The sequence below is a fragment of the Lissotriton helveticus genome, chromosome 3_1, assembly GCF_964261635.1.
Source record: "Lissotriton helveticus chromosome 3_1, aLisHel1.1, whole genome shotgun sequence".
Taxonomy (NCBI): Eukaryota; Metazoa; Chordata; class Amphibia; order Caudata; family Salamandridae; genus Lissotriton; species Lissotriton helveticus.
In genome coordinates, this window is record NC_136061.1 from 1,133,977,008 (window position 1) to 1,134,002,380 (window position 25,373).

The 25,373-nt window shown below is 45.8% G+C and overlaps 1 protein-coding gene across 4 annotated transcripts in view; it reads left to right on the plus strand.

Annotated features, from left to right (window-relative positions):
- The window catches only part of PRPF40A (pre-mRNA processing factor 40A), an 879,874-nt gene that overhangs the window by 18,545 nt on the left and 835,956 nt on the right, over positions 1–25,373 (plus strand). For all 4 annotated transcript variants that reach the window (XM_078681728.1, XM_078681731.1, XM_078681729.1 and 1 more), the window contains exon 2: positions 5,087–5,164. In XM_078681728.1, the coding sequence (XP_078537854.1) occupies positions 5,087–5,164 (78 nt within the window). The remainder of the gene's footprint in view (positions 1–5,086; positions 5,165–25,373) is intronic.

A 25,373-nucleotide genomic window follows, 5' to 3' on the forward strand; every position in this document is an offset into this window, starting at 1 on the left:
TCCCTGCCACCTGAAGATAATCCGAAATGGATGACCCCACGGGTGCACGAAAGGATTTACGTTTCTGTAGTGTGATGGCTGAGAGGTCCTGAAATAAGGCCACCGAGTGACCCCTGAAGCTAAGAGGTTGTTTCTGGCGCGCCTCCCTCAGAATGCGTTCCTTCAGAGGGAAATCCGGGAGAAAGGCCAGGATGTCCGGCAGAGGGGCAGGTGCCTGTCTCGTCTGACCCACTCTGTGTGCACGGTCAATGCGGATCTCGAAGTCGGCTGGTTCCTCGAGAGTCTCCCTGAAGAGTTCCTGCAGGTAGCAGGATACGCTATTCCCCTCGGCCTTCAAAGGAACACCTCGCACGCGGATGTTATTTCTTCGGGAGCGGTTTTCAAGGTCCTCTGTATGTGCCTGAAGGTCTACCTGCTGTTCCCGGAGCTGGAGTACCTCCTGTCGTAAGAATTCGACTTCCTCGCTACGTGCTTAGTCAGCGTCCTCCATGGTGGCCACTCTCTCACCAAGGCCATCCACATCCCTGCGCAATTCTCGTTGCTCCCCTGTCAGTTCTTGCTTCAGGGCCATGAAATCATCGCGCAGGGTGTTGAATAAGGATTCCAGGAACGCCTTTGTGATAGGGGCACTCCCATCATCCTGTACTAGGGTGTTGGCCGGAGTTGTAGGTGGAGGGGGTGTGCGGGACTTATCCCCCTTCAGAGCGCCCTTAGCCAGCATGTCTGGTATCGTGCGACCGGTTCTGCGTCCAGCGTTGGCCATAACCCCGGTCTCCAAGGGGCGCAGGGCGGGGCGGGGGACCTCTCCCCCAGCTACTCCAGGGAAGCGGATGCTCCACTGGGGCCCCGGCCGAAAAGCAGGGACGTTGGGTCTCTCCCACCTTGGTGCAGCCCTCCTGAGAGTCCGTCTCGGCCCCGAGGTGTTCACACAGGCCCAGATCCGGCCGAAGGAAAGCTCGGCTCCCCCACTGTCAGCTGTCCCTCCTCACCTCAAGCGTTCAAGTATCTGGCCGGTCGAAGAGTATTGCTGGGCGCAGTTGATGCGGGCCCCCAGGGCCTATAAACACGTGGCAACGCTCCGGCCCCTTCCATAGCACTGGAGGCCTTGAAGCCAGGCCCTCAAGTTTCACGCCACTCCTGGGTCCGCTATGACCGCCCTCGCGCTCCTGACCGTCAGCTTCTCTCGAGGGCGACCCCCCCGCTCCTCACCTGTCAACACCACCGGGGGGCACACCGTCGCTTGTCTCCACCAGCTCAGTAGGGCCCAGGATCAGATTCACTAGGTGTGCGGCAGGCCCCGGGCGCAGTCGCGGCCCCCTCGGCTTTAAAATGGCCGCCGCAGGGCTCGTCTCCAGTAGGCCTAGAGCTGGGGGCCTCAGTTCACGGCCCTTCGCCAAAGAGCCGGGCGAGCCGGGGCGCGTTCTCCTTACTTGCCAAAAGTCCCGGCAGGACTCACAGGGCTGGGTATTCGGTCAGTGTGCGAGCGCTTTCGCACCTCCCGGTCTCCAGGCGCCGCCCGTCGGGCGAGAGCTAGGGTTCCCTGCGTTCCGGGGTCCGGGTCCCCGCTACCGCCGCCGTCCGTCGCTTGTGGTACGCCCTTACGTGCAGGTCAAGGCGCTCATGGGACCGTAGACAGTGGGGCAGACGAATGGGTAGCCCGGAAGAGACCCCGGCCCCCTCCGGGACCGTCAGCTGTGGTTCTTGGGGGGGCACTGTAGTCCGGGTCCTCCGTGGCGCAGCGACCAGGCCCGAAGCCGGGGTCTCGATTGATTCCGCCCCTCGCTGGCCGGTCCCGATGCGTCGCTGCCTCCGGTGCCGACTCAAGCCAGCCCCGACAATCCGGAGCGCTTCTCGTTGCTCCAAGCCGGGCGGCGCTCGTCCGCGGCTCCACCCCCGCACCGCTCAGATCCCCGCATGAGCTAGGGGCAATCCGGGCGCCCATCGTCCACCGCCATTATGCTGAACCACTGCGGCCTGGGCCTCCGCAGCGAACACCGCAGCTCCAGTAGGTCCCTCCGCTATGATGATGGGCGGAAAGGACACCGCTGGAGAGCCCCGTGTCTCGTGCCACAGAAACCGGGAGCTGTAGGGGGGTTGCACGGTTCTAAAGGGGCGAAGAAGATATCAGGGGCGGGGAGCCTCGCAGGGTACGTCTGGTTAAGCTGCCATCTTGGCCACGCCCCCTTAATGAACTTTTAACAGTTTTGAACCTCTTATTCATGTGGTTGCAGTCTTCCATTAGCAGCAGACAGTTTTTTTTTGCGCTAACCATATTCCACTCTATAAATTGTCAGCCAAAGATTCTTCTTATTCAGAGGACAAAAAACATTTAAACATGTTGTCCTTGACCCCAAACAGTATTTCCTGAGCGTTTGGTGGTATTAATACCAACAAGGCAAAACCAAAGGGGGAATGATGGGCGGAGTGTTGAACATTGCAAGCACTCGCCCCCTGTCAACTGGTCTAGGTTTAATCCATCATCATTCTTTAGCTCACTCCGCCGCCCCAGTTCAGACCTGGCCATATGCAAATCAGTCTGACCCTGTGCCTCATGGGAACAGTCCATCCCGAACTGCCAAGCCATGTCTTCCCTGAACTGGAAACGAGCATCCTGGGACTGGTTTCTGGCTAATCGGCAGTCATCAGCCAGGCTAGCTAAATCTAGTGGCAAAGTGAGCAAGGGACCCACGTCTGGGCTTACCCTGCCAACTTAGGGAGAACAAAGCAAAACCAAAGGGGGATGCTGGACGGAGTGTTGAACATTGTTTCTGGTCCAGGGAAGACATGGCCTGGCAGTTCAGGCTGGACTGTTCCCATGAGGCACAGGGTCAGACTGATTTGCATATGGCCATGTCTGAACTGGGGCGGCGGAGTGAGCTAAAGAATGATGATGGATTAAACCCAGATCAGTTGACTGGGGGTGAGTGCTTGAAATGTTCAACACTCCGTCTATCATCCCCTTTGGTTCTGCTTGGTACCAATACCAACCCCATGGTTGTAATTGTAGTTTTGATTTATCGACCTGAAATTGTTCCTTCACCTTTAAATTGAACTTTTTTGATAATCTCCTGTGTAATTGGATAATAAATTCTTGTTTTCTGAGATTTCTATTCTATTCTACAGTGGGTGTTATAGCCTCTAGTCTTTCTGCAACGTACCAGTAGTTGAAGTTTGTGCAATTACCCATAAAGCCTACTTTTTTAATTGAATGGCAACCTATAATCTCAGTATACTTATTGGTTTAGACTAAGCTCCCAGATTAATTTCAAACACTTGTCTGTTAACTTTTTTTTTTTTTACTAAGGGTTCTAACTCAATAAAATAAATGTAAGCACAGAAATTGTCAGATGCACACTGTCCTCTTGATTGGATGTAAACTTAAAGACTTGGACCTAACATTTGAGACCTATATTTCATAAAGTGCAATGCTTGCTTTGTTAACCAACCACTCAGTTGCGCTAGGTTGACATGAAGCCTAGGCAGGCCAAAATGTGAAATGAATGTTGCACCCCTGTCTGAATGAAAACTAGCTGTAGGAAAATCCCTTTTCTGTCTAGTGGGTATAGCCAGGGACAATGGAATTATGTTGCAGGGAAGGTCCAAATTATGCAGCACAGTTGACTGAATTATGTGACAAGAAAGGCAAATTGTGCAGCATAATGCGTGACATTTTGAGACAGCACTACTGTATTATTTCGTTATTTTTACACTTAGGCCTAGGTTGCACCTCATTAGTACTAGTTTAACACCCAAATATGGCAATAAGAAACAGAAAGGGAACTAATTTACCTTTATGAAAGGCCTTCCACTGCGCAGCAACACTTATCGTTGCTTTTTTATTAGTTACTTTTGAACAGTTTGAGGTAGTAACAAAAATGTCTGTCGATTATGCAGCAGATGAAGGATTGTTTCAAATGCGGCAAATTCATAACTTTGCGCAAAATGCCACATCTGCATATTTGCATAATTCCAGTGGCCCTGCATATAGCTTATGATTCAGACCTGTGGTCTCAGATACTCTTTCTCATTCTTTCACTTCAGATGAACCTTCCTTTTGTAGAAAGGCATGTACTCTATTGTAGTCGCTTCAGATACCTGCATTTAGCACTAGACATACAAAAGAAAGATGTTTTTGCATGCAGTGCTCAGCAAAAGTAGTGCAGTTCGGTCTTGAAGATGTTAGACATTTACTATTGGAGTATCCAAACTTTGACATTATTGTTCTGGACACACGTACTACTGAGAATATTTTGAAGGAACCTGCAGGGTCACTACTACGAACAGTTGGCTTTTAGTTACCGTTTGAGAGATTGGTTACGGTAAATAAGTGATCGTGTTGGCTGAGTATTAATCTTTTCTGGAGTACTTTAAAGTTAACTTAGCAGAGTTGGTCATTGGAGCAGATGTATGCAACTTATGTTACTGTGTTTTCCCTTGGGAGCCAAATACTGTAATTATGTAGCTTCAAAGAGTACAGGATGCGTTCCAAGCAGGATGTAAATAGGAGCAATGAGGCAATGTTTTCTTTTGCGCGTTTTTTATGTTGTAGTTGTGCCAGTTTTGTGTGCTTCTATTTGTGTGATCCTTCATTGGATGGTAGTTTCCTTAGCGAGGGCACTGCGTAGTCTAATGGTGTCACAACAGTGATGCCAACCACTATGTCAATTAACAGCCTGTATTTATTTAAGAAGCCACTGCCCTGTTAGGTGGGCATAATGGTTACCTAAATAAATTAAAGATGGGCATAATGGTTACCTAAATACATTAAAGATTGAGCAGAACTGGATTAGGGCACATTTCCTCCGATGGAACACATTTTTAATCCGTCTCCCTGGTGTGTCTGTCTTGTGTGGGAGTGCTGCTTGTGATCATCGTGGATATTTTAGTAAGGTGGATTTGTAGGCCGTATTGTAATTATAGAATGTATAAATACGATCTTTCCCTACCCAATACGCCTTGCCTCCAACCTTTATCTAATAATATTATTTTTGTGTTTACGAAGGATTTGTGAAAATGCTAGTCACACTGAAATGAGCCTGTACTGTAGTATAGACGTTTAATCTAATTATTTTTTTTTCTCTCCTAGCCTGGTGGAGATGGACCAAATGGGCCAAATCAACAAGGCCATTTTCCCAATGGCCCACGACTTATGCGACCGCCATATGTAAGTGTTAATAAACCAGCTTACTTTTATCCCTGGTTGCTACATTTGTATTTATTGAAATACGACACTCTGGTATAGTGAACATTTCACAGTTTCAAATTACTGTCCAGGACTGGAGCATTTCAATTAAATTGAAACTGGGGTAAACACAACTTTCTCCTTTGACTATAGCAACTTAAGTAAAACATTCCAAAGTTTTGAAAAGCAAGAAAATTAGATCTTATTTCACCACTAGTGATGCGTGACGTGCCTGGCGTGAAACAGCCCTGAGAGATTTTTGATTTTTTCTGGTGATTGAGTAGCTTCTGAAAAGGCTTTGGCTTTTTAATATAGCAAGTAACGTTCAGAAAAGAAAGGAAAAGCTTGAGCAAAGAGAATCGCGATCGCCTATATACAAATATAAGCCTTCTACGTACCAGTAATGGCTGTGAAGCGTGCACCTGCGAAGAACTGAAAGGAACACCTGATAAGTTTTTAAGATGAAGCAGCCTGAATAAGCATCCGCAATTAATGTTCAGATGCTGGTGACTGCAGGACATAAACTTACACCATTGTAATTTGTCGGGGAACACCTGTGATAAAGGAGTTAATCCAACTTTTAGATTGTTTTGTGTTTGAAAAGCAGACTCTAGAAGCAGATGTAAAGTATTCCTTGTACTCTGGGATGTCAAGGAAAAAAAGATATAAATCCGCATTATGCTAGTGTATCCTAGTCATCGCTTTTATTAAGCGAGCAGAGGACCCTCGCAAGCCAATTCTAGTGGGCAAGTAACCCGGATAAGTGTTCTACTTGTCCTGAGTTCAGTAAAGACAGCATTGTTTAACACATTGATAATGTATATACATTAATTTCGATTCCAGGTGTGGTCCTTTTTAGGTCGAGCTGGAGAACAAAGCGAAGCATTGTCCAGCTCGACAACTATAGTTGCCCGTCTCCTGGGAATCTGAGACCGGGGTCGGGCACACTTTCCGATTGGTGTCTGTGGACGCGGACATTCAGGCCGGCGCCGTGCACATCTCCTGCCTCAGATTCCCACCTAACACGCAGGCAGGCAGGCACACACAGACGCAGGCACATAGAAGCGCATGCGCGCACACACACAGCCCCCCCCCACGGGCTCACGTGCACACAGCCACGCACACCCCCCACGCACGCACGCACGCGCACACACACACACACACACACACACACACACACACACACACGCACACAGCCCCCCCACCCCACTCACCTGGCTCTTTTGTCGCGACTCCCCTGGTATCTCCGCCGCATCACCTGGCCTGTTCGAAGACGGGGACGCATTGTAATCAGCCCCGCAGAGTCCCGGTGTCAGTCAGTGGTGCGGGGTGTCCTGGAGTCCCACGCGCGCCAGCCCTGTTGTCCGCGTGCGGCATCCGTCACTATCCGCCCGCCCGCCTCTGCCCGGCTAGACTTCTACTGCCGGTGGGCGGTGCCTCGCCGCGCTTCCTGTCCCGCCTGCAGCGGATTGGCGCGGCCGCGCTAAGCACCGCCTTGTTGTATCCTAGCCATGGAGATTGTCTCTCCGAAGCGTAATATGCGTCCAATTCTGTTTTTCTACATGAGGTGGGTGTGGGGGACCAGGTGTAGCGCTTGGATCTGTGAGGCGCTTAGACAAGTGGGCGCTTCGAGCTGAGCCCTGTGTCAGCCACGGGATTAAGCGCAACTTCATCCTTCTTTCGGTGTCTTTAAACCATGTATTATTAGAGGAACAAAAAAGAGTGTGGTAATGAAGCCACGTATTTAATTCAGCAGAGGACTTGCAATGCTAAGCGGTGCCTACACGTGTGAGAAATGAACGCAGAAGGCTCGTGGCAGGGTCTCCGGAGGCTGTGAGTAAATGTATGATCAATCGGAATAAAATCTTGCAGAATCTTTCAGATCTTCCTGCGAGTATTGGATTGCGTCTAGGCGCTTGGCCGGCAGTCTGAAGCTCTCCTAGCATGCCAAGAGGAATGCCTCTGGCCTGCTTATGATCGCTCATATCCTGTCTCCCGTGTTTAGAATTCTTTACCTGTGGCCCAATGATGAAGTCGATTTCATCCATATTGCAAAGCTTTAATGTCCTGTTGCCTCGAGCTGTTGTCACAATGGGATCGGGTTTAAGGGGAGAGGGGGCATCCACAGCGATCTAAGGGGATGGAGTAACAGTGTAAGTACTACGGGGTTAAAAAAAAAACCAAGTAAACCGTACATGTCTTGTGGAATGTGCCCGACCGGGCGTGGGGAATTCCCGGTGCCTGTCCCCGAGCAAGTGTGTTATCCTGGGCAACGGGGCGCACCTCGAGCACTCTAGCGGAGGTGTAGGGAGCCCAGACCGGGCCCTCCGGATGAAGATGCGCCGGGCGGACCCTGGCACCCCGCCCTGATGGAATATTTATTTGTCAGAGTGGAACTTTTCACTGGGCGCCTCGGAGGCGCCGCCCTCGGAGTGGGGTCAATACTCGCATTCTCCTCCACGCTGTGTGATTCGATATAGCGCCTTCCGCCTGATCCTCTACCACCGCTGTCTTCACAGCGAGTTCTTGGGTAAAGCCACTTCAATGCGCTATACCCAGATTATACCACTTCGGACAGGCGTTGATTATTTTATGTTAATCCTAACCAGCGGGTTGTGTGTGTGATGCTGCTACTGCACACCCTCCCTCGCTTCAATATTGGAGAATGTCGATGAACCAGAGGCCGGTCTGGTTTTGCGACCTTGCACTCCCACTTTCAAAGGTCGAATTTGAATTCCAAAGGAAAGTTCCAAACGCTGCCATCAGCACTTAACGTGTTGACATTCTTGAAGCCCGAGCCGAAGTAATAAGCAGAGACTCCCACGGAAGAGGAATGTGATGTGATGTGAAATGGGACTTATATAGCGCGCTACCACTCCAAGGAGTATCTTGGCGCTTGGATTCCAGAAAAACAGCAGGAGTAGATGAAAAAGAACTACCTGTCTACAGGCACATCATAGAAATCCCATGCATTCGGAGTTTGGCAAGGAATAAATCCATGTTTTTAAAAGCTTTCTGAACTTAGGTTCAGTAGTGGATTGACGCAGGAGGAAAGGAAGTTTGTTCCATGCTTTCGCGCCAATGACTGCAATGGATTTTCCTCCTCTGGTTGACAATTTGAACCTGGGGACATGGAGTAAGTTAGCTATGGAGGACCTGAGTGTTCTAGACGGATGGTATTGTTTGAAGTATTTGCGCAAGTACAGTGGGCCATGATGGTGAAAGGCTCTGTAGGTAAGGGTAAGAACTTTAAAAAGTATGCGCTTGTGTATTGGGAGCCAGTGTAATGCGTCCAAAGCTGCAGAAGCTGAGGATTTCCTAGGCAATCTGAGGACCAGTCTGGCAGCTGCATGCTGAACCATTTGAAGTTTATGCAGGGCTGATTTATTAAGTCCTGCATAAAGGCTGTTACAATAGTCCAGCCTAGATGTTATAAGGGCAACAGCTACTGTACGTCTGGCACTCGGGGGAAGAAAATCGAAGAATTTTCTAAGGCTCCTGATGATACCGAAGCATACCCCTGCTACTTCCTTGGCTTGTTGGTTGAAGGTCAGAGTATTATCAAATGTTATGCCTAGGTTTCGGGCAGCATTGATAGTGTTAGGGGGAGCTTCTGCATGTTCAGGCCACCAGTCTCGTGGCGTGAAAGAATTATTGGGTCCAAAAGGAATAATTTCAGTTTTTGACAAGTTACACTTCAGATGGTTGAGTGACATCCATTTGAAGGTTGCTGACAGACATTCTTTCAGTATTTGTTCTGCGTTAGATTGATGTTTGTCCAGGGTCAGAACGAGCTGAGTGTCGTCAGCATAGGCGACAGTGCTGATGTTATAGGAAGAAATTAAGTTTAATAGGGGAACCATATAAAGGATGAACAGGGTGGGGCTTAAACTGGAGCCCTGCGGGACCCCTGTATTGATAGTTTTTTCTTCTGAAGAAAAGTCGCCCAGCTTTGCAATCTGACGCCTCTGTGCAAGGTAGTTTTTAAACCATTCGAACACGGTTCCTGCTATGCCTGCATTAGTAAGGCGATGTAAAAGGTGTGCCTACATGGTACCTGATCGGCGCGTACACACCGCGCTTAGTGGCACGCATTCTATCAACCACTTACGTGTGAAAGGAGGCGCTGCCCTAGCCGGCTTATAACTCGTGCACTCACTGCTTTGGAGGGCGCACAAATGCTTTTTTTTGCGATTTTATATAGCGCGAACTGGACCAGAAGGTATTGGAGCACTTTACATGAGCACCATCTACTTTAGTATACATTATAATTTTTTTAGTAGCCACGGGAGATAGTGATTTGCCCAGAATCACAGGATGTTGAGCCCACACTCAGACTCGAACCTAGTTCCCCAGGTCCAAAGTCGGAGGCTCTGACCATTATTCCACATCCTCCCACAGGTTTGATATTATTTGGCCTTCTTTGTCAACCACTTGTGCAGAGCCAGCCCTCCCACGTTTGTGATGAGGGCGGGCAGCTCTCCATTATCACATTTGTGTGACCCTTTGCACGCCCAGAGACATTTGAAGACATTTTAGGGGTTTTATCCTAAACCCCCTTTGAATCAGTGCACCTGAAAAGATATTTGTCAGCCGCACACTGAGTGAGTTTGAGTGTGATCACACGATTGTCACTGAATGCGAACTCCAATTCCCTTACCACCCCCTGGAGTAAGTCCCGACTGCTCTCTATGCAACTTCTGAGCGACAGCTTAGAATAACAAGCCTGGTGTTCACATGGATTTAATTAGTCTTAAGCTTTGAAACGCCAGTGGTAAAAATCGTTATCCACCAGGCATACTGCTATCTATCTAGCGCCCTCCCTCTATCTATCGCCCTCCCTCCCTCTATCTATCGCATCACCACAGCATCACTCGGCACCACCACGGCATCACTCGGGGGCACCACAACATCACTATGCGCTACCACAGCATCACTCAACGCCACAGCATCACTCGTCGCCACCACAGCATCAATCTGTGCAACCATTCAACAACAACTGGTTCAAATATGTTCTCTCAATGTTTCAAGCTTTATTACAAATGTCACAAAAAGATGTTAATATTTCACTTCTGTTCTTAGATTTTCGTCACAATAAAATACACTGAACATAATCTTCACAAAAGTTATTTACAAAAGTTTAAGCTATTGCCAATAGAAATTACAATAACTTTTATTTAAGTATTAATTATTTTTAAAAAAAAGCCATTGTTGTTTGTAATATCAATACATCTAAGTCACATAAAGACAACACATATTGCATTACAAATGTTCTAGGTGTCACATTTGCGAAAGTTAAAACTATTGGAATTGTAAATGACAAAGCTATTAATTTAGCTATTTTCAAAACCAACACATAAATACAAAATTTGTCATTTACCATACCAATATCTCAAACTTTCCTAATGCGAGACCTATTGCGTTGCAAATGCTTGTTTTTATTACATCTATTTGCGTCCAAACTACTATAAAAAAGTATCCCAACGTTCCATTTTTTCCTTCAGAAAGCGTCCCAGTTTCTAAACCTGTGTTGACTGTACAAACTTGCGACTCTTTTTTTCCCCCTTATGCAGTACGGTTTTGTGCATTGATGTTTGCTCTAATATGCATTTTATGATAGTAACAGCAAATGTTAAAGTTAGTTGGACTGATTGAATACTGCGTATGGTAGGTTGTGGCGTCTCCAGCAAAATTAATTACACACTGTGATGTACCAGATGTTTTGAAAGAGCACTGAGCGCTGGACCTCAGTTTCACTTCTACCCCTGATTTATATAGGTGCAAATGTCAGAGGCATGAAATTATACACAAACTGCGCAGATTCTATCTAGAATGTTTTTAGGTTTCGTCCTGGCGTTGCAACTGCGTAGCAGTTGCTCCGCCCAGGCGAAATCTAATGTTATCTCTATATTGGGGACTTGGGACCGCCCCTTCTTCCATTGGCTAGCTCCATAAATGGAGGCTAGCCATTGGAAGAGATTGGCCGTCAATCACGTTTTCCAGAGAAAACGCGATTCGGGGGCGTTTCTGGGTCTTTTTTTAAGCCCCACCCCTTGTTGCCGTGTGTCCCGGGCCGCGCTGTGATTGGCTGCAGGCCCGGGACACCCCAGTGACGTCATTTCCCGGGCCGCGCTGTGATTGGCTGCCGGCCCGGGACACCCCCGTGACGTCAGCCAATCACAGCACGGCCCGGGACCTGACTTGTTTTTATTGTGTAATTAAAATTTTTTCATTATTGCACATGAGAGCACCTTGGAATATGTGGGCTCAGGATGTGTGCTGCACAAAAACTACTTCTGTATTCATTTTAATAGACGTTAACGTTGCTCCATGTATTATAAAGATCGAGGCTACACGGAGGGTACACAGGACAACTGGGTTGCCTCTTAGGGTCAGTGGAATTATGGGATTGTGCATCTGTGGCGTTTTCTGCAAAAATTATGAATGTCCCGCGTTTGCTACATAAACATCATAAACTGCATAATCTGCAGATTAAAATAAATGTTTGCCACGTGTTACCATGTGTAATAAAATGAAAAAAATAATTTAGTAACACTAGCACAAAATGTGCCGCATTAATTCTAGTGGCTGCACTTAGTTCACTAATGGCATCTGTGTGAAGGGAGGCACGAATGTTTCCAAGTTCATGTTCAAAATGTATCATTGTTATTAACGCTTCAAATGCACGCCTATAATCCGATGTACTAAAGTGAAACGTGTCCCTAAATCAAAGATATACAATTTTTTTTTAATTCTGTACATACTTTACTCGATTTTTACATGAGGTCTGTTGCACGCTTTACATGCACATGTTTCGGCTAGTGTAAGGGTTCTTAGAACCTAGCCAGACCCTCGTCTCGACTCTCCCGTTTGACCTGTTGACTTGCACACCTCTATAGAATCAGCAATTAAGTTCCCGCCACAGAAGAAGCCGCCCGAGGTTTACCTTCCTGATAGGCGTCCGTGACCTCCTGCGCCGTCAGGTCAAAGTGCAGCGTCACCGTGAAGCCCAGGTCCGAGAGGACTCTGAAGAGTTTGCGCGCGTCCGCCCCAGCCCCGCTGCGCGAGGGAAGAGGGCAGCGGGTGTGGAAGGACTTCATGAAGATGAGGAGGGCGCGGTTCTTCCTCTGTGGCCTTCCAAAAGAAATGCTGGCTGGAAGGGAGAAGGAGGCGGCCTGCTTTACTCCCTGTAGTGAGTTACTGTGTCGCTACTGTTTGGTGTAGTGTGTGACCCGTGAGGCGCGCGAGCTTTATGTATCTATCGCCTCCACACCCACCTGGCTGTTCCTTTGAATTAGGTGGCTCGGGTGACTCAGAGGAACTTGAAGCTGAGCGCCTGACCGGGAATTTCTGACAAGTGTGTTATCGTGCGGAGTTGTTAAGCCCTCGCCATAAAAAAAAAAAATAATCGTTAGTTGTAGTTCTAGTGTCCCTTTCACCCCTGTGACCCGGTGGCGCTGCACATGTTGCACTCTTAATAGATACTCCAGTACGTCCCTGCCTCTCACTCTACAGGGCGAGATGGGTCACGCCACAGACTACCTGGAAACGAACCCCACCAAGTTATTGGCACTGCAACCGACACCCTATAGGCGCAGTGGTGGTTAAAAAATGTAAGGAAATACTTTTAAGTGAGAAAGTCTGAGGTCAAAGGGGCTTCGTCATATAGGGATACAATGTCCCTTACTGTGTGGCCACATGGTTAATGAGAACTAAGAGATAAAACGCAGATTTAGCAACAGACTTTTTACAGGCACGTAAACAGTGTTTTGGTCCTTCATGAAATATTGGTCTATTGGAGTTTTCCCAAACTTAGGTCGCTAGATGAATCTATGTCAACCGGGACACTACCAACTTTGCTTTTTTGCCCACAGATCAACAATTTCAAGGGTGGAAGTCCACTTACTTTCCGTTTAAATGAACGGAGCCTACAACCCCCAGCATTCATTAGGTTGTTAAACGAATTCTCAGGATTGAAATGTTTTGTCCCAGAACATGTGGAGTCTTCTGATAAAAATTATTCACATCTTTGCCCTACAGAATTAGGACCATATTTTGCAACTATGTAACACTTATCTTTGTCAACTGAGCAATCTACATGATGCATTTGTTTGTGAGATTCACTGTAACGCTTCTGGTAACCCAAAAACAAGCTTTCACGCTGCTCAGAGGGGTCCTTTTCTCACGCTGCCATCCACTGTAAGCGCTGAATTTGCCCTTCGGTTTGAGGTGCTCACTCTGAACTCGAGAGCGACCTTTTCACTTTACCGATCATTGATAGCGCCTACACCCTCCTTACAAGAGCCACTTTTGTGAGCTTTTTGACCTGCCAGCCAGCGGTCGCAACGATGTCACAGGTAAGATCCGAATACTACTACGCTTTCGGTCATGTAACAGGAGGAACTCTTAGTCGGTGCTTAACTTGTAAGTAAATAAACAAATACCCTTGACGAAAGCTTTTTTTAAGGAGGTTGAGGCACACTTTTGCCACTCATATGGCACACTTCTACCTCTGGGCCACCACCGCCCTGCCATTGACCTCCGTGCTAGCACCAGGCTCCCATGAAATCAATACCTACGGGTGCACATCATTACAAGTCTCAGGTGGAGTGATTTCACCCAAGGAAAAACATAAAAATAGGACAAAATGGTACATTTTACAGCCCATCTATCTCATAAGCGGTAAAAAAACAAGAGTTTTTGATGGGGCACTAGTGAAATAGTCCAATACTTTTTGAGTGTTCCCTGGAAGAGCTTATGAGAGGAGGGGAAGAGGTGTGGCCTGGGGACCATAGCTGCCAACTTTGGAACTGGAGAAAACGGTTCAAATCCCTGCCCTGGCTCTTAATCTTGTGAATCTGGGCAAACCACTTAAACTCCTGATGTCTTAAAAATGAATCTACCCTTGTGGGGTGCTCGTTTAAAGTGCTGTAATGCATATGAACCAAATGTACACAATATACATTTAAAAAAACGAATTACACTTCCCAGGGTTATAGGGTTGTCCCCAAGGCCTATGTCTCATTAAAATGCATAGTCTTTTTCTTCACTTCAACTTTTTTTTTTCAAGATGCCCCTTCAAGTAGATTCTGAGAATGTCATTTAAAGGGGAAGTGTTGACATCTCACAATCTCTTGGTGTAAGCAGGAAACATCACCAGTAACTCTCAAAACCAATGCTGTTTTCTTTCTAAATGTCTACATATTTCATTTTCAGTAGTCCTAGTAGTCTATTAGCGAACAAGCCCTGTGCATTTGACAAAACGATCAAACCTACCAAACAGTGAATTATTCAAGAGAAGCTTCTGTCTTTGTTCCATGTGAAAGGGGGGCATCCATTTCTATAAATCTATTAGGACTTTAGAATAGTATTTAAAATAGCTCACTAGGTTGAGCAACACAGCTTCAACCAATGGCATGGCCAACTCATCCATTCATCTTTCTGGGGCGATACCATGTGTACCAAACAGTTGGATCTTTTCCTAAGTCCCCCTCTAACGGGTCTCTTGCCTTTCTCTCCCAGACAAAATTAAGATTATAAAATGCAGAAGCCATACTGCAATTTGGTTACATTATGTACAGATAGACTAACAGCCCTGGAACTTTAGCCCCTTTCTCAATAGGCTTCTGCTTCAAGGAGTCCAAAAAGGGTCCCAAACTCCTGCAATGCTGAAGGAATAAAAAAAAGTAGGGTGACACTGGCTTAGGAGTGTAACACTGTGCACAGGAATCACGATGTACACTGGACCCTATAGACAGCACAGTTTTTTAGGTCAAGCCTAGACTTCGCATGCACTGTCTCTCCGAGACTTGCTGTATTCACTGAGTGGGTTTACGGGCCCACCCGCTGCTTTTCATTTGTCAGGGTCCTTTAAAAATATTTGCTTCTAAGTAGTTAATTTTTCCTATTTGTCCCATCTTTTCGTTGTTTGTTTACTCCCACGGAGCAGTGTCCCAGTACTTGTAACCTTCCACTTTCCCATTATAGCAACTGTAAAAGGTACTACTTTTTTCCTTTGTCCAAGAGCGCCGCACACAAGCGCTAGATCTTCTCAGGTGCTACGAGCTCTGAATTCCGTTTCTGTAAACATGGCTGTAATTCTTGTTCTCCTCACATTTGCTATGCATTCAAAGACCGAGATCAAATGTCAGAGGCTGATTTCGATGGCGCCTCTTTAATTTTCTTAATCTGTTGGGTTTGACACATGCATTGTTTTGATACACAATGTGCAGAAAAAAGAGAATGTGCATGAACTTGGGGTGTGTGCAGCCCTTGGCCTCACAGAGCAGTCTTCCCTGACCCTTCTCCGCCTCCTGTCCGAGAATTGGCTCCTGCTGACATCTGGGCATCGGAGCTCCTCCTCCATTGGCTACAGACACTGAGATGGGTTCGATCGATCTCAGTAGTTCATACTGTAACCAACTTAAGTTACAGTCTTTGCAGCATCTGGTATGCTGTCTTACTTTATTTTCTTATACGTAAAAATACAAACTTATTTTATTGGCATGGCAAGTCAGACCAGTATAACAAAAGTTTCCTCCTTGCCTTTCCAAGCTGTTTATTGTTATGAGCTGTTAGATGGATCTGTCTTTTCTTGCTGTAATATGGAGAGGCTGACTCTCACTACTCTCCAGTGTGCTTTGTATTTGAACAGGAATGCATAGTTTTGCCTCTTTTTTTTGTTTCCCTCAGGGCTTAACTTCCCTTGTTTACTATGTAGACTCTCGTTCCGTGTCCCATTCGTACATATGTTCTCTCCCATGTGGCCCACCAAAGCCCTCCTTACCCTGTCACACCGCTCTCCCCCTGCCATCCACAGAAAGAGCAGCCCAAGTCTGCCCAGTTGCATTTATGTAGTGCCTTCACAATTGCTGCTGTGTTTGGCTTTGTAACCAGTTCTGAGGTTCTACAAGTGAGCATTGCGGTCTGACACCCTCCCACCATCCGCTCTCCTCCTCCATGTGCTACCCTCCACCCCATTCAGATTTGTATTCTCACAATGGTCCTGTGCTGCGATTTCTGAGAAGAGCAGCCCTGAGGCGTGTGTTGATATGCTGCTGTGTGTTTGGAAAATCTCGCTGCGCCTTGCATCTTGCATGTTTGTCTGTACACTATGTGCTTATGGTAGGATCTCTGCATACCTCCCTAGCCATGAGGTGTGTGAGCAAGAGTGTGCATGTGTACCTTCTTAATGTCATTATTACATGTCTCTACCTTTCTACAAACCTTTGTGTGAGCAAGTGTGTCCTTACCTTCTAGTGTATGTTTGTGTGTGTCTTTCTGAATATGCCTGGCTATGTGCGTTTTTGTGTGCCTGCCTGCATTTATTTAATAATGTTTATAGATTGATTAATTTTAGGTGAACATGTTGCACACCTTGGATACGTTTGTGTATATGATTGTTACTTTGTGCATGCCTATTTGCATATGCGAATCTTCCTTCATGTATTTGTGTTGGTATACACTCGCGCATATATTTTAGTATGGGTACCCCCGTCCAGGAGTATATGGCCTGGGCTCCTTCTACTTTGTATATCTTTTTGGTCATACATTTGCATAGGGGTAGGTGGCTTCCTCTATTTTTGTGTGTTTTCCATACATTTCTTCTGTCACGACAAACCTGTTTTCTTTCCTTTTATAAACCCCAGGCGAATGTGACCAATGCCTCTCTGTGGTAGGAACCAAAGCAATAGGTTGTTTTCACTCTCTTACATTTCCATGTTCCCTCTTGTAGAAAGCTGGCTCTGTATATATTATACCAAAGTAAGGTGTGCACATAGTCCAGTGGGTCCCCAGTTGGTTTACAGAGGCTAAAGTAGATAATACTAAATACTTTTTAGGTTTCGCCCTGGCCGTAGCACTGCGTAAGCAGTGCCCCGCCCAGGGCGAAATCTAATGTTATCTCAGTAGTGGGGACTTGAAACCGCCCCTTCTTCCATTGGCTAGCTCCATAAATGGAGGCTAGCCATTGGAAGACATCAGTGTCAATCACTTTTTCCTGGTCAGAACGCGAATCGTGGGCGTTTCTGACTCTTTTTTTAAGTCCCGCCCCTTGTTGCTGTGTGTCCTGGGCCGCGCTGTGATTGGCTGCCGGCCCGGGACACCCCGTGACGTCATTCCCCGGGCCGCGCTGTGATTGGCTGCCGGCCCGGGACCTGACTTGTTTCCGCTGATGACGCCGGCTCGGGGCAGGAAACTGAGGAGGAAAAGGGGCAGACGGACTTTTTCCGTTTCCAAACAAACTTCTCGGAACTATTTCTGTCCCTGCACAAAAAGGCCTGTGAGAGGTGCGGGCCGGGGAGCGCCCCGCCCGGCTTGGAAAGTCTGCTATAGATGTGAGATGGGACAGAGGAGTCGGGCAGGTCCCGGCAGTCGACCACAGGACTGCTAGCGCCCGATCTGTAATCGCAACTCTTTTGCGTCTCTTTTTCAGGTTCTTATTTTTTTCACGACTATTTCATGTGTTGACGGATCTCCTCACACGTCCTATCTGTCTGGTTACCATATTTTCCTTAGTGCTTCCTTGGCTTCTCTCTGTGTTCAGGGGCGTGGCTATCACTAGTGTAGCACGTGCAGCGGCACCGGAGCAAACTGAACTATGGTTGTTGTATTATTGGTCAGCCGGCACCTTTGCTACGCCATCGTCTGTCGTAAGCACTTCCGTGTCTGTCCTGTCTGCCATCTCTCCGTCTCGTCTCAACAGTTCCTGGTGTCCCCCAATTGCTAATGTGTTTAAAAGAAAAAGTGCATGGACCTACAGTTTTCCTTGTTGACTGGCCGCAGTTTTGCCAATAATATAGGGGTTACCGATTACCAAGTTTCGACTCCACCTCGTGTCTCTTTCTTCCACAAATCCGACATTTCTTGTCTCGTCATCCCACTCTTGCAGTTGCAGGCCCCCTTTTCTCCTGATTTGTCCCAGTCTTTGTTTTCCTATTTTTCTCTAATATTACCAATTTTCTGCCTTTCTCGCTCCTGGTCAAATTCTAATGACCAAAAATAAGTTCTGATTGGCAAAAGTGAGAGGTCGCCACCCGCGACCACCGGCACAAATGAAGCACTGCCTCTCAGCAGCTCACTGCCCCTCTTGCGTTTCCGGCTTCTTTTCTCGACCTTAGTAGTCGCTGCGTCGTGGATAATGTACTCCTACCTCCCCACAATATGAGAGCCACCCCAGCTTCGACTGCTAGCATTCTGGCGGGTGGCCTTGTTTTACCTCGTTAACCCATTACATACAGAGCTGGGCATCGCATTGCAAAATGTACCCTGGGGGAGACACAGGAGGCCAACATAGCGGGAACAAAAGTGGAAACTGCACGCAACGCGCTCAAGCCATCAAGTGCGAGTCCGCGTGCCATATCCATGGTGCTGAACAATGGGCACCTACGTATGCACATTGATAGCGTTTACACACCCGGCAGACACATGCACGGGTAGAGAGCGAAGTGTGCTGCGAGCGCAAACACGTTTTTTAACCTGATTTTTTTTGTGCAAAATTCACTGTTTTTCCTGCGTGAAAGTTGAGGAGCTTAACGATTTTCCTTCGCTTTTACGTTTCTATATTTTTCAAACTACTCCAAGTCAACCACGCCAAAAGCAACATCTGAGGCACATTTGTAACCTCATTCCATGCCGGAAAATGTAGGCATACTTTTTTCACAGCAAGTTTGCATTTTGCAGAGCTTTAGCATGCACAATTGTGGCATTGCGGAGACAAACAAATCGTATAGTGCTGATGTATATCTGAAGAATTATATTTCTCTTTGAACGAGGAAATTAGTAGGTTTAGTTGTGTCAAAATTCAGTTTTTACAGGTGTCCAGGCGATTTGTTTTCCAAACTGCATTGCATTTCGATGTGTTTAACTACGCCTGTGAATGTTGCAAACGCATGTTCAAATTCGCAGTCAATGATGCACCTGTGATTCATTTGTGGAGATAAAAATACGCTCCCATTCAATCACTCACCCAGGCGAGGGAGTCACTGTTTCATCCATTCACCCAGTAATTCAAACACTGACCCACTTACCCAGGCATTCGGCCACTGACTTCCACTTTTCTCCTTTTATTCAATGAGTGATCCAACCATAGCTCAAAGCCGATTCTTCATTCACTCCCTCACTAGATCTGTCGCTCCCTTGTTCATTACCGTGTGCGTTCATTTGCGTAGCCTCTGACACCCCTTTTCTCTCCTATTGTAAAGGCGAAACCATTGCATTATAAATGCTTGTTTAATTCTTATTTTACTATTCCCATGTGTCCTGTTTAACTGCTTCCCCAAATGAATCCTCTTTTCCCTATAATGCACACCCCACCCCAGTAGTTGTGTCCTGCTCACTCCTATAGTGGTAGAACATACTTCTGGCTTGAACCATATCCCAGTTTCATAATGGGAGACGCTCAATGGCACCCCCTAACTCTTTTTTCATGCTTTTTTTTTTTGGGGGGGGGGGGGCATAGCCTACTTCTGTTAAGTTTGTTCTTCCTCCCCCCCCCCCCCCCATGGATGAACTTGTTTTGCACTTGTCTTTTTTCTGTGCGTTCTTACATTTTTAGAGTGTCTGCTTCCTCTGTGTGGGGACGTATGCACCACAACTCCTTTCTTTGTTTGCCCTAATCCACCATCCTCCCCTCTACCACCACTCCTTAACATCTTCCCACACCCCAAAACAAATTGCAATTTGGTGTGTCCTGCTCCTCTTGCTTGGTGTTCCGTTTATTTAAAAAACAGAACCCTTTCATCTATGTCCCTGTTTCCTCGTTCATCTCCGCTCTCCTGCCACCAATAGTGTTGCTGTCTTAAAGCGTTCTTTTTTCCCATGTGTTTTTTTTTAAACTGCTGAATCTTGTACATTTGAGACAACCGCATTTTCTCTCTTATGGTAGCCATTTTTTTTGTCTGGATTGACATTTATAGCAAGGAACAAAGAGGAAACTCTGATTGAAGGCATGACAGACAGAAATACCACCCGAGTCGTAAACAATAGACACCAGCGAAAAGCCAAAGGCAAAGACCTACAAGTAAGAAAAGAGGGGGAGGGAAGAAAATGGAGCAGAACAAGAGTAATAATACAGTAGAGCATCCCATATAGCATAAGTAGTAAACAGTTGAAATTTAACAGCAAAAAAAGAAAATGACAGTCAAAATAAGCTTTATTCGATTTAACGTACAAATCATAAAATAAGTTTTTATCACATTTGATTATAAATAGTAACTCCTAATAATATTACATAGTTAAAATATATATAAAAATCACTATGTAATAATGAGTTACTATTTATAATCAAATTTGATAAAAACTGCTTTTATGATTTTTATGTTTAATCGAATAAAGCTTATTTTGACTGAAAATGGCATTCATCATTAACCATTAGATGGGTCTAATCAGATTGAGGAAAACTCGATCACAGGCTCTCGCTTGTATGTGAAAAGGAAAGGCGCAACCCAAGTCCGCATGTACGTATTCACTGGGAGGAGACCAGTCCAGGCTCCGAGGCTTGGGTGTCTGAAGGGGAATGGATTGCGTTTTGCTCTTTAGGAGTAGCTGCTGGGTCGTCCATTGCGTTGCAGAGAGATGACAATCAGGATTCCTGCTATAGAAAACAGGATCAGCGGAAGACCTCCACAAATGCTTCCCAACACTGGGTGTATAAAATTTAGAATTACTCCAAGGATTGTCTGAAAGGTGCTTAGAAATCCTGACCCTATGGTCTTAAATAGGTAGATAATACCACTCCTATGAGACATATTAAAGATACAACCCACCGTTTCTGTGAAATGAAAGGGGCAGTTTGTACCTATGAGTGCCTTTATCTCAGTCGAGATCCTTGCGATTTGAAGATCAATGGTCTCTCGGGCAGAGGTTAAGGGTACGGTTTGCTGTAAAAGCATGGCTTTCTGTCTACTCAAAGTATCAAACTGTATAAAGCAAACATTCAACGAAGGCTGTAACGGCGCCAGAATGTTGGTCACAGTACAAAGTGTCATAGTCTGAATAACCTTCTAACATTTCAGTGTTCAGAAAAGCAGCAGTTTTTTCTAAATCAGGCAACATGTTATTAACAGTTAGTTTCAGATTCCCAATCATCAGAAAATGTACTGGAGGTAATGATATCACTTAATGAAATTTTAAACACATGAGAAAGTTTTAAAAGTTCAGTTGGACCGAATATATATCAAAATAAACCTTGTCCCAAACGATACCGTCCGGTATAGGAACTGCTGTGATGTTCTCTTATGACCAGTCCCTTTGTTCATGGTGAGACAATTGATGTGGTTTTAGAATCAAATTAACTTTTTTGGGATGTAGAGCTTTGTTGAAGATATTGTCCATTAATAAGCATGCTAAAAGTTATAACTTCGCCTAGCCAGAAAAGAAAGAACAGTAACCCAGTAATTACCCAGAGTTCTACTCAAGGCCATACCAGATAAGTTTTTTTTTTTTTTAGAAAGTTCTTGACTTGTTGCTTGCGTGTTTGTTGGGCTGACGTCGTTTCCGGTTCACTTGGATCCAAGGAAAACATATCAAAGATCAGGAAGTACCAGAAGCAGTTTTGTGAATTGTAGGAATTGCATCGGGATTTGTTGAAATCTTAGATTTCTCTTGTCGTGGCATGTTGATGCAAGCATCAGTATTTGCTCTTATTGCAACCTGTGTGTTTGAGTTTGATTTTGAAGTTTAACTTCGGGTTCAAGGGGAACAAGTTCCATAGCATTGTTGCATACTCCTTCATTCTGTACAGGAGGCTCTTCGAACGTGATGAGTCTTTCTGTTTAATCTTCTTGGATTGTAGCAAGAGGAGTGCGTCTGCGACTGTGGAGTCCACAAGGCCTACTGTTTAGTATCGGCCACATAGTGTGGTTTGATTAAGTCGATTGAGACCAATCGTTTCTCCTTTTTCCTGTCAAAAGGCGACAAAAGTACATTTCTTGTTCCTTGAATTGCAGGCTTCCTGTATGATGGTCCAAATTCTTGTTTGTCTTCTATTTTCTCTCTGACCAGATCCCAGATACTTGGGAGCCAGACAGGTATTGCCGTGACTTCCCCAGTGGCGGTCTGTTTCAGGAGGATGTTACTTTGTTGTGTCCTGGATTCAGTTAGATCCTGTAAAACAGCCAAAAGATCATGGATATCAAATCGTTTCTCACCCCCCACTGTGCCTTCACAATCAAGATCAGGTACCCACATTCTTGTCCCAAATAGGACCTCATATGGGGTGCCGCCCCCTATGGAACTTCTTGACTGGTTGAGTGCTCGCTGTACCCCATATATGTGATTGAACCAACTACCTCCCTTTCCTAATACCCTAGCTGTCAAAGATTGCTTTAAGTCCCGGTTTTTCCTCTCCACAACCGAATTTCCCTCAGGAGGGTACGGAGAGGAGTACCGCAATGCTACGTCTATACTTTCCATGGCCTCTTTGTGAGCCCGAGAGCTAAACGCCGGGCCATGGTCCGAATGTAACGTGCCAACTGCATATGTTCCTATAAAGACTCGCAAATCTTTGATAACAGTTAGAGCATCAGCTGAGCGATGAAGCCAACGCCATGGGAATCTTAAGCATGAATCCAGTGCAACCATGATATATTTATATGCCCCATCTGATTGTAAGGGGCCACAGTGGTCCAGATGCACACAAGCGAGAGGTTTGTCTGATTTTAATAATGGTGTCTGTGCCGGGCATGTTATGGTAGAGCCTTTAATCTGCTGGCAGAGGTCACATTTGAAGACATAGTCTTTAGTTTGTTTTGTTCGACCTGGCCACCAATAGCGATGTTTCAGCAATGAAATAGTCGCTGTAACGCCTTTGTGCACAGACCTCAAATCCTCATGTGCTGCTAGGATTAAACCTTACCTACGATCCATATTTGGGATAGTCCTGTCCCCCACTCCACGAATCTGAGCATATGGAATGCTGTTTGCATCTAACTTGTAGGAGTGCTTGAGTGGGAATTTCTTTGGTACTGCTAAGCTGCCCTTGGGCGAAGCTATGATAGCAACCATAATTTAATCGTCTGTTCTCGTTTTTCAATGAGTGATTGCAGCTACGGAAGCTGTGCGTACAGCCCCCTACGCTGCTTCCCAGCCAATGAATTCCCTTCAACGTGAACACCATCGCGTTGATAACTCTGTGTATATCACGTGTGTCCTTGGTAATTCGTTTCTTAACTCAACTACCTGTTCCCATAGCATTTAATGCTTAAATGGGCCACCTTTTGCGTCTTTGAACCAGTTTTGTTTCCAATGATGTAAATATTCATTGTATGACTGCACACAGTAACAAGCATTGGCATAGCCAATAGGTTTCGCCTTTCGGACCTTATAAGTGTTTAGCCATGCAACACTTGATGTTTATTTATTTATTTAACGATTTGTAGAGCGCCTGGACCCGGAGGCATCCCCGCGCTGTGAGAACTTGAGATGGCCAAAGGGGGAAGTGGGCTTATTTTGGGAAGAGAAGGGTTTTATTGCACCAAGGATATTGTGCTGGATAATTAAACACTTATAAGGTCTCAAAGGTGAGACCTATTGGCTATGCCAATGCTTGTTCATCTTGCAGTAATGGGACACCAATAAAAACACATTTAGCTCATTCACATGTAATTTTAATATAGAAATGACAGTTTCAGAAAGGGAGAATGTCAAGTTAAGGGACATAACTTCACCCAAACTGGGGAACCCATAACTAAAAGACTGTACAACCAGTGGTAGATATGTAACCCAATAATGAAGCATTCTACACTGAATAGTATGTAGGTGTGGGGTCATCATTCAATACAAATGCACTAATGTACAGTAATTGTACAAGATGTCTGGATTGTTCTACCATCTGTTTTATACTTCTTGTAGGTTTAGGTTTGTTTACAGAAATCATACAACAGTCTTCTAATGCCTCCTACTTCCTTTCTGGGTAAGCTACCTCTGTATGTGCTTTCACCTGTTAGTTGCTTGTTCATCGTGTTAAAGAATATTGCGCTGCTGCTGTCTCATGTACTTTTATTGCTTTGTGAATCTGTGCTTAAAATGTTCTGCTGCACAAAAGACAAAGCAATTTGCATTGCCAGTGCTAGTTTCGATGTGTGATGTGAGTGAACACACCCAAACGTGAGCAGAGTTTCCTTTTGGTTTTTACATGTGAAACAAGCAGTTTTTGAGGCAGACTAGACAACTTGGTAAAAACATTAAACATAGCTGTGGAGGGGCTCCATGTCACATATAGCATCATCTGTCAATTCTGTCATTTCAGCCAACAGCACTTTCCAAGCTGTGATATTGAGGCCATATTAAACGTGATAAAAAGCAAAACTACAAGCCCCAAAATGCAACATGCTGTTGCCTCAAATGGTCTGTCGGCTAGACTGCCAACTTTGATGCTGGAAACCAGGGTTCGAGCCTCTGGGTCGGGTCCACATCCTGTGATTCTGGGGAAATCACTTAATCTCCCTGTGCCTGATTTTGTAACGTAACCAGTGCTCATGTAAAGCGCTCAAATACCTTCGGTTTGAGTTTGCGCTATATAAATATGCACAAAAAAAGGCAGGAATGGCTGCTGGTCTCGTAGACCCTAGTGCCACTTGGATGACTCAAAATAAAATGTAGCTCCTCATTGTCTGCTATCTTGTAGGCAATCATGGGTTAAACAGCTCAGAGGGTAAGAGGGCAGTAATAGCATTACAAATGCTAATAGGAGTATAACCCTGCTAATGGGCGGACATTAACACTCACTATAATATAGGCATGTTAAAAAAAAGGATGCTATTTACAAGACCATGGCTGGTCATGGCGCAGCAGAAATAAAGGAAAAACAATATGCTGGCTCCCCACTTCCCGTCGGGGGGGCTCAAGGAGGGGCTGTAGTGACGTAGATGGCGCGTCTGCATCCCTGCTCTGATAAGCCTGCCTTGAAGTGCTGTACCAGGGACGCCAGTAAACCCAGGTTTCCGTCACTAACTGGATTCTGAATCAGTTGGTGGAGATGCCTGGGCAGTGGAGTGAAGAATACAGTTACTTGGTGCAGTATTTTTGAGAAAGAAATAGGCTGAAATTAGGAAACGTATAAAAAAAACTATTTTTTGGGCGTGTATATATATATATATATATATATATATATATATCTATCTATCTATCTGCCACCTCCTAGTCTAAGTTCCATTTACTATAGCCCCCAATGCCAGGAGTTTGGTAATTAAGC